Here is a 9,866-nt window from a genome sequence, read left to right as displayed (position 1 = left end):
CTCTGCTCACTGCAACCTCCGACTCCCAGGTTCAAGTAATTCTCCTGCCTCAGCCTCCCGAGTAGCTGGGATTACAGGCACACACCACCACACTCGGCTAATTTTTGTATTTTTAGTAGAGATGAGGTTTCACCATGTTGGCCAGGATGGTCTCGGTGTCCTGACCCTGTGATCCTCCTGCCTCAGCCTCCCAAAGTGTTGGGATTACAGGCCTGAGCCACCGCACCTGGCCAAAAGCAAGGATATTTCATCCAAAATAACAGCAAAGGAAACAACGAGGGATGGAAATACAGTACAACTTCTAGGAAAGGACAACACAGAAAGTTGAGTATTTATCTGACAGTTACTATTCTCACTATAAAGCAGAAGGTAAGGTCAAAGTCGTTAAGATCCCCAAGGAAGCCAATAGGAAAGGAAGACAGAAGCTGTGCAGGACCAAAATAACACATTTCCTGGCACTTGTTATGTCCAGGAATTTTGCTAAGTGCTCTAATCAGTCAGGCTCATTTAATCCCCACAATAGTATGTGGTAGATGACACTGTTTTTGTTATCACTACCCCCTCAGCATTCACACAAGAAAAAGAGGCTTAAAGAAGGTGCTTGAAGTCACAAAACTAGAAAATGGTGAAACTGGGATTAGAACTCAAGTCAATTACTTGAAAGTTTGAGCTACACTGTACTGCCATATGGTCTATTGCCTCTTTAATATCATTACTTTCTCTCACTCTTAGAGAAACTTAGAAAACTCCCTTTCCATAGTGTCAAAAAGAAAAACACAGTGAGAGATGAGGATACAGAATCACAAACTGAGTCACTGCTCCCGTTAAACCAAGATGGTTAAAAAAAGATTCTGAATGTCTTTAAAAGGAAATGCACACTTTATTTTCTACATAGTTCCCCCCCTACAGAGACTTCACACTTCACATTAAGTGCCTGGTCCCTGACAGCATTTATAAGATCTGCAATGCAACCTTTAATATAGGAAGTCAATGAAGACAGGAGAAAAAGAAAATAAGTTCCAAGTTACTATTTTCCTTTCAGTTGGTATTAAGTGCAAAGCTACCACAATTTCAGAAGTTTGAAAAAATTCGTTTCTAAGTGCAGATGGGTGAAATGGAAATATATCATAAACATCAAACATACCTTGATATCATTGTCTATTCCACCAGAAATAATCTGATCACTTGTGTCATTGAAGGTCACAGCTAACACCTGGTACGTGTTCTGAAATGTCTGGATGGCTGCCTTCTTCCGGATGTCCCAAAGCTGAAGCAAAGGACAACAGAGTCTATCATTAACATTATTCTAAGAAGCAACTGCACAGTACAAATATCCCTAAGTACAAGGACTTTGTGAACATGAACACATCTATAATTGGGATCCCATTTCACTAACTCCTGGATATCCTAATAACACACATGGTAAGCAGTGTCCTCAATTTTGCCAAGACATTTGAAGGCTGGTGAAACAAAATTTCAGTTACATTTTCAGACTTCTTTGTTAAAGTGAATAAACAGAGTTAAATCAACATACTCTTAGAATGGAATTCCCCAAATTACTTGGTTCATATATTTTTTAGGACAACAAGGGTATCAGACAATTTTTTCAAACTGTAGATACTAATTCTTTAGTGGGCTGCAACCCACATTTAAAAAAATAGAGAGCGGGTATGTCAGTGAAAATAATAATAAACAATGACAAAAGCTTGTCCTTCCACAAAACAACAAATTAACCAGCAAAAACCTGTCAGAATCAACTGTCGGAACTCTCACAACTAATCAAAAGTTTATAGTAACCAGGCAAATCCTTAATGAGGAAAAAGGAAACAAAAAACTGAGTCCCAGTAAAAGGGTTTTGTAGAGTTTTAACTTGTGCTGGCTCTGTCTCCCGCTCAGCAACAGCTTTGAAGATAACCTATATTCCCAGTATGGTTTCCTAGTGCTGAGGAAGCAAAAGGGGGCCTATTTCTTATTGTCAAAGAATAAACAATAAAAATTGTTTATTTTTACCTGTCTGGTGGCTCCCTGAAGGATAAGCTCAAAGGACTTACATTTATTTTGCCTAACTTGGAACTTTCCTTGAAAACATTTAAAGGAAAGGATGTTATTAGCCCCTGGTGCCTGGGGGCAAGGAAAAACAGTTGGGGCAAAAACACAAACCAAAAACCTTAGGAAGGGCTGGGGAAGGAGACAATTTGGGGAGTAAGAGCTTTGAAAACACCGACATATTCCTGGCTATCTATTATATCTATCTATCTTATCTATCTATCTATCTTATCTATCTATCTTATCTATCTATCTATCTATCTATCTATCTATCTATCTATCTATCTATCTATCTATCATCTATCTATCTATCTATCTATCATCTACAGAGTCTCCCTCTGTCGCCCAGGCCGGAGTGCAGTGGTGTGATCTCGGCTCACTGCAACCTCCACCTCATAGGCTCAAGCGATTCTCATGTCTCAGCCTCCCGAGTAGGTGGGATTACAGGCGCGTGCCACTATGCCCAGCTAATTTTTGTATTTTTTAGTAGAGACAGGGTTTCGCCATGTTGACCAGGCTGGTCTCACACTCTTGGCCTCAAGTGATCTGTCTGCCTCGCCCTCCCAAAGTGCTACGATTACAGGCATGAGCCACCATGCCTGGCCCATCCCTGGCAATCTAGACCACTTGCATGTCCAGGGCTGGGCACATACTTAGAAAAGATCTGAGAAGGCCGTAAGCTCTCTGGTTGACCTTCAGGCTCTGCACAAGCAGGAAGTGAAAGCTAAGGAGAGATGTAAACTGCACAGCAAGGAGTTGAAGGCAGGCTCCAACATACCAAAAGACAATCTGCAAAGACTGGGAGAGTTTTTGTTCTTGTTGTTGTAGGTAATTTAGGAAACTTCTGTCATTCACTAGCTGACCACTAAGCTAACAACAAAAGAATTCAGTGGTAACACAGGACAAAGAACACAAATTTTACAAAATTAGTTCAAAAATTCACTAAACAGGCCAGGTGTGACAGCTCACACCTGTAATCCCAGCATTTTGGGAGGCCGAGGTGGATGGATCACTTGAGGTCAGGAGTTCGAGACCAGCGTGGCCAACATGATAAAACCCTGTTTCTACTAAAAATACAAAAATTAGCTGGTCATGGTGGTGTGCCCCTGTAACCCCAGCTACTCAGGAAGCTGAGGCAAAAGAATCACTTGAACCCAGAGAGTGGAGGCTGCAGTGAGCTGAGATCACACCATTGCACTCAGAGCTACAGAGCGAGACTTCGTCTCAAAAACCAACCAACCAACCAACCAACCAACCAACCAACCACCCTCACCCTGCCCCAACCCATAGAAAGTCACTAAACAAACAACTACAACAAACAGCTCTGGGGACTTAATTTCCAGAGTTGCCACGCTGTAATACTTAAATACCTAGTTTTCAAAAAATGTAAGGCATGCAAAGAAGCAAGTAACTATGGTCCACATAGAAGGAAAAAGTAGTCTTCTCAACAAATTGTGCTAAGACAACTGGCTAACCACATGCCAAAGAATGAAGGTAAGCCCCTGCCTAACATGATACACAAAAATTAATTCAACACGGATCAAGGACCTAAATGTAAGAGCTAAAAACTGTAAAATTTCTTAGAGGGCCAGGTGTAGTGGCTTATGCCTGTAACCCCAGCACTTTTGGAGGCCGAGACAGGAGGATGGCTTTAGCCCAGGAGTTAGCGACCAGCCTGAGCAACATGGTGATTCCTCGTCTCTACAAAATAAAACCAAAAAGTTGCGTGTGGTTGTATATGCCTGTAGTCCCAGCTACTTGGGAGGCTGAGATGGGAGGATCGATTGGGCCAGGGAGGTTGAGGCTGCAGTGAGCTGTGATTGTGGCTCTGTACTCCAGCTTGGGTGAGACTGGCGGGATCTTAGCTCACTGAAACCTCTGCTTCCGTGTTCCAGTAATTCTCCTGCTTCAGCTTCCTGGGTAGCTGGGATTACAGGTATGCGCCACCACGCCCAGCTAATTTTTGTATTTTTAGTAGAGACAGACAGGGGTTTCAACATGTTGGCCAGGCTGGTCTCAAACTCCTGACCTCAGGTGATATGCCTGCCTCGGCCTCCCAAAGTGGTGGGATTACAGGTGTGAGCCACTGCACCCGGCCAAGACCCCATCTTTTAAACAAACGAACCCGTATAGCTCTACATTTTTAAAGCGTGGATAACACAGAGAGGGCTCAGAGATGTTTCAATAAATGAATGACACACTTCAGAAGATGAACCACAAGTAAATGTTTTAAGAGTATGGGTCGTTTCATTCAGCAGAAAGAGATTTTGGGGTGACTGTTCCAAGTTTTAAAGGGCTGGCATCAAAAACAAAGGAATCAGCCATGGAACCTTAGTGAAGGTCACAGGCTTAAATTCAATCCTGTAGTCAACAAGGACAGTCTTGAGTAGGATCTGTGCCAAGATGCCTCTTCCTCCCAATTTTCATGGTTTAGGATGGAAAGTAGTTTCTTCTTTGTTCATGTAAATATGAACTAAAAATTAGTTCATTACTCAGATAAATGGTCCAAAAACAATGCTTCACTCCTGTCCTACATGCCCAACATCTCCCCCTCCCCCAACTCCTGTGGTCCAAGTCCAAACTTCTTAACTCAGAATTCAGGGCCTTAATAATTTAGATCCTATATATTTTATAAACTGTACTATAATCTTTGTCTCAATAGATCTTTCACTCAGGTCAAATCTATCTTTGTCTTTCTCCTAAAAGTCATGGTAGTCAAAGTTTGTCTAAAATAATTTAGAATTTTACTTCCAGATAACTACCACTTTTAATATTTTACTTTGAAACAATCATAAATTTATAGAAAACTTGGGAGTAAAAAGAACACTTTTTTTGGTTTAAATCATTTGAGAGTAAGTTGCTTACCCAATGCCTTATCACTTTTTTTTTTTTTGAGATGGAGTCTCGCTCTGTTGCCCAGGCTGGAGAGCAGTGGCGTGATCTCCAATTACTGCAACTTCCACCTCCCGGGTTCAAGTAGTTCTCCTGCCTCAGCCTCCCAAGTAGCTGGTATTACAGGCATCCGCCACCACGCCCGGCTTTTTTGTATTTTTAGTAGAGACAGGGTTTCATCATGTCGGCTAGGCTGGTTTCGAACTCCTGACCTCAAATGATCCACCTGCCTAGGCCTCCCAAAGTGCTAGGATTACAGGCATGAGCCACTGCGCCTGGCCCCTTATCACTCCTAAATAGTGTTTGTCCTACAAAGATGTTCTCCTACATCATCTCAACACAACCATCAAAATCAAAAAATACAGATACACTATCACCATTTTATCCTCAAATCCCACTCAAGTTTTATCCCAGTTATCCCAAGTGTCTTATTGCACAAGGATTCAGTCTGGAATCATGTGTTAAATTTAGACTCCAGCCTGGAAGACTCTCTCAAACTTTTCTTGAGTTTTATGAACTCAACACTTCTGAAAGTTACAGGACAGTTATCATCCCCAATTTAGGTTTATCTTGTTTCCTCTTGATTAGACTTAAGTTATACATCTTTGGTAGGAATATCACAGAAATGATGCTGCATCTTTGTTGTATCCTAGCAAATGGCTCATGATTTTGACTTGCCCCATTACTAATTAGGTCGATTTGATAATTTAGTTAGAATGTTCTTCTGACAAGATAAGCCTTGACAAGCACAGGGCTTATCTTGTACTTTCACTGCCCCGGGGCTGAAATACGAGCCCTGGTTCCTTTTAGTGGAAAACAGTATTTAAAGGCCAAGACCTGTGCAGTAAGTGGTGCTCATTGCTATTGGGGTCTTGTTGCTCCCAAACCTTTTCAGTGGACAGTCAGGCAATATATATTTAGATACACACACACCTACACACTCACACATTTATGTCTATTTTTTTCTATATCTATCTGTTTCTACATTGAATGTTGTGAGTTCACACTTATACCTCACACAAGATTCATTTTAGTCTTCTCTTTTGTACTGATAACTCCATTCTTCGACAGAGAAATCAACCTCCCATTGAACTCAATATATTCACTTATTTGATTACGCTTCCTGCATGCAACCAGTTTCTCATATTCCCTTCCACCCTTCTCCTGCATAATTATCCTCCATTCCCTACTTGAATTGTGATTCCCATTCTTGGTTAAACCCATGTGGGACCCTTCTTTACCCAACTTGGGTCATTCCTCTGTGTGAACGCCCTCATCACTCTGCTACGGCTCCTTTCCAGTCTGCACTTCTCCAGGCATGCTGTCGTCATCGTGCTCAGTCTCAGACTCCCTACACCAAATCGTTTCTACCCTGTGTGGATGCCCTCAATTCAGGCTTTGACATCCACACTCTCCCTGTACTGCTTGATGTACTGACGACCCTTTCACCCAATTAGGGCATCTGACTGCTGTCCCTCCCTCACCCTCAAATTCTCCACACTGGTTACCTACCCTGTGTTGTATGGATGCCTTCCTCACTCTCTGACTACTCCCTACAATGTACTGCCCTGCCCTGTGTGGATGCTCTCCTTACCACACTTGTGCTCTGACACTCCACTCTGAGCCACCTTGGCCCATCTCTAACCAGAGCACCTTCCCTGCTTTGGCCTATATAACTGGCTTTAGGACTGAACTGATATGAAAGGGAAATTTATATATATATATATGTATATATATATATATAAGTACATACACACATACACGCAGTATTTCACTTAATTTTATTAGAAGAATGCACTTGATAAGAAGTTTGAAAACGATCTGTATGAATAATGCCCAGACCGCTACTTTTAGACTAAAAATGCAAGTGCTGTTGGAAACCTTTGCTTTCTGTTAAGCACTCTGACACGTAAAAAGCAACATGACTTTTCTTTCTCTTAAACTGAAATTCAATTCCTGTACTTGCAACCTAGTAAAAAAAAAAACAGTAACACAAAACATTCCAACTTCACAAGTAACTGAAAAGTACATTGTAAAAAGCTGTTTAATGATGTCTTAAATATACTGACATTAAAAATAGGAGCTGGTTAAAAAGCAGTCATCTTTAGGTGATGTGACATATTGCTCATTAAAAAAAGTATTAACTTGAGTAATACGGTAAAAATAACTATTCCAAATCATGTTTAATTAAGGCAGAAGAGAAGCAAAATATCAAAAGAAGGAAGACAGGAAGGACATACACTCTTTTTCTACTACCTAAATAGTTCCTAGATGTTTATTATAGCAGGCCCTCAATAATAATGTTAACAAAACTCACTCGGGCATTTCCATCTCTTACTATCTTCTGAAATGACAATTAGCAAATCAGCTACTGTTAAGACTCTCCAACTACAGTGACATCTAGGTAAGTGCTCTGGTTTAGAAACCAATCTTAAACCACAGACTCTCCTCCCATGCAACCATCAAGGGGCCCCAAGTGATTAGGTATAAGAAAATCACTCAGTAGAAAAACATCTCGGCCAAGTGTCGTGGCTCACACCTGTAATCCCAGCACTCTGGGAGGCCAGGGAGAGGGCGGGGCGGCGGATCACAAGGTGAGGAGTTCAAGAACAGCCTGGCCAATATGGTGAACCCATCCCTACTAAAAATACAAAAATTAGCCGGGCGTGGTGTGGGTGCCTGTAGTCCCAGCTACTAGGGAGGCTGAGGAAGGGGAACTGCTTGAACCCGGGAAGCGGAGGTTGCAGTGAGCCAAGATCGCGCCACTGCACTGGGCGACAGAGCAAGACTCCATCTCCAAAGGAAAAAAAAAAGCAATTTGGCTGGGTGTGGTGGCTTACACCTGTAATCTCAGCACTTTGGGAGACCTAGGCAGGTGACTGCTCTGACTCAGGAGTTCGAGATCAGCCTGGGCAACATGGTGAAACCCTATCTCTACTAAAAATACAAAAATTAGGCAGGTATGGTGGTGCGCACCTGTCATCTCAGCTACTCAAGAGGCTGAGGCTGGGGAATCACTTGAACCTGGGAGGTAGAGGCTACAGTGAGTCAAGATCGTGCCACTGTACTCCAGCCTGGGCGACAGAGCGAGACCCTGTCTCAAAGAAAGAAAAAAGCAAATTCATTAATTCATTTAAAAAGCAATAAGAAGTATGGGGGTGTAGCCTCCCAGATGTACTCTTTTGAAGTCCCACTGTTTAATAATTAAAATGACAACCAGAGTCCAAAATTCATGTCAAAGAAATAACCAAATGGTTGGTACTATGATGTACTATGTCCTTGTGTGCCTCTGAGATAAGTTATTATTTCTAGGTCTGAAGTTCCTTATTTATAAAATGAGGATGCTCAGTGAGATCAGTGGCTCCCAGAATGTCAGACTGGCTACACTGAATCACTTGAAGGACACATTAAAATATCTCATTCCCATTGCAGAGCCACTGAACTAGATTCTTTGGGTATTTTTAACAGGTTCTTCAGGTGATGACCATACAAAGATAGGCTGGAAACCATCTGACTAAATGATGTTTAAGTTCCCATCTTGTGCTATACTAAAACCATTCACTGAACTTTTTATATATTGTCTGTAATCTCACAACAGCCTCTTTTTTTTTTTTTTTTTGCTGCCTCCCTATTGGTGGGGATACTCAAAACAGCCTTGAAAAGACACACATATTACTGTCACTGTTCTTTTTTTTTTTGAGACGGAGTCTCGCTCTGTCACCCAGGCTGGAGTGTAGTGGCGCAATCTCAGCTCACTGCAAGCTCTGCCTCCTGGGTTCACACCATTCTCCTGCCTCAGTCTCCCCAGTAGCTGGGACTACAGGTGCCCACCATCGCGCCTGGCTTATTTTTTGTATTTTTAGTAGAGACACGGTTTCACCATGTTAGCCAGGATGGTTTCGACCGCCTGACCTCGTGATTCGCCTGCCTCGGCCTCCCGAAGTGCTGGGATTACAGGTGTGCGACACCGCACCAGGCCTATTTCGAGTAACAATTTATTCTAGGGGTCTATTATTATTCTGTAGGGTAATTAAAACATGTATTAAATGTTTTATTTTAAATGGGGAAAAATTTCAAGTGTCTGTTATGGGAAATGACTGCTAAAATTAAGTTTTGTAGAGGAAGGTAGAGTACAAGTGGAAAGGCAAGATAAGGTTCACACTACATCACCTCAGAAACTGGAACACAGAGAGACAATACCCACCTTAACTGTGCCATCGTCACTGCCAGTGCAGACAAGCTGAGGGCCTCTCCTGGCTGGATAACAGGAATTCACAAAGGAGGTATGTCCCTTTAGCCTTTTAACCCTCTCGCCTGTTTCACTATCCCACACAGCCACAGTTTTATCTGTGGATGCTGAGAAGAGCATACTAGAAAGTAAGAGAAAGAACAAAAAAGAAGTAAGTGAAGATAAACAGTAACAATCTATCTTTCCTACTTGCCAAAAGGTGCCAAATTTTTCAAGATCACTGACCTGTTGTGCTACGCCAGTTCGCCCATGATGCTGGAATGCCTCACCCTACCAAAATCCTATTTGTGCTTTAGGCCCAGATATAAGATCTGACCCTGTGAAGTTTAAAAAATTCCCCTTCTTTGAATCCCCATGACATATATCTAATGTAGCAGTTCGCGCTATCTTTTCCACTTTTGTGATAGGTAACATTTTAAACACAAGACACCCTCTCACTTGGAAATGTTTAATAACTCCCTGGTGCTGCAGAGATCAGACAGACTGTGGTACTCTGGACCCAACAGCTGAGTAACTCCAATCTTCTCTTTACCAAACTTTTTCTTTTGTCTCTGAGGACTATTTCTTTCTTTCTTTCTTTTTTTTATTTCTGTCACCCAGGCTGGAATCATGGCTCACTGCAGCCTCGACCTCCTGGGCTCAAGTGATCCTCCTAACTCAGCCTCCTGAGTAGCTGGGA

The 9,866-nt window shown here is 42.1% G+C and overlaps 1 protein-coding gene across 1 annotated transcript in view; it reads right to left on the bottom strand.

Annotated features, from left to right (window-relative positions):
* The window catches only part of SNRNP40 (small nuclear ribonucleoprotein 40kDa (U5)), a 39,086-nt gene that overhangs the window by 21,518 nt on the left and 7,702 nt on the right, over positions 1 to 9,866 (bottom strand). Inside the window, exons 4-5 of the mRNA XM_011955481.1 lie at positions 9,143 to 9,308; positions 1,145 to 1,267 (exon numbers count right to left, since the gene is read on the bottom strand). Of these exons, the coding sequence (XP_011810871.1) occupies positions 1,145 to 1,267; positions 9,143 to 9,308 (289 nt within the window). The remainder of the gene's footprint in view (positions 1 to 1,144; positions 1,268 to 9,142; positions 9,309 to 9,866) is intronic.

This window comes from Colobus angolensis, unplaced genomic scaffold (genome assembly GCF_000951035.1).
Source record: "Colobus angolensis palliatus isolate OR3802 unplaced genomic scaffold, Cang.pa_1.0 Scaffold4, whole genome shotgun sequence".
Classification (NCBI taxonomy): Eukaryota; Metazoa; Chordata; class Mammalia; order Primates; family Cercopithecidae; genus Colobus; species Colobus angolensis.
Note: the sequence above shows the minus strand (reverse complement) of the source record. Positions and strands in the feature narration are given on the sequence as shown.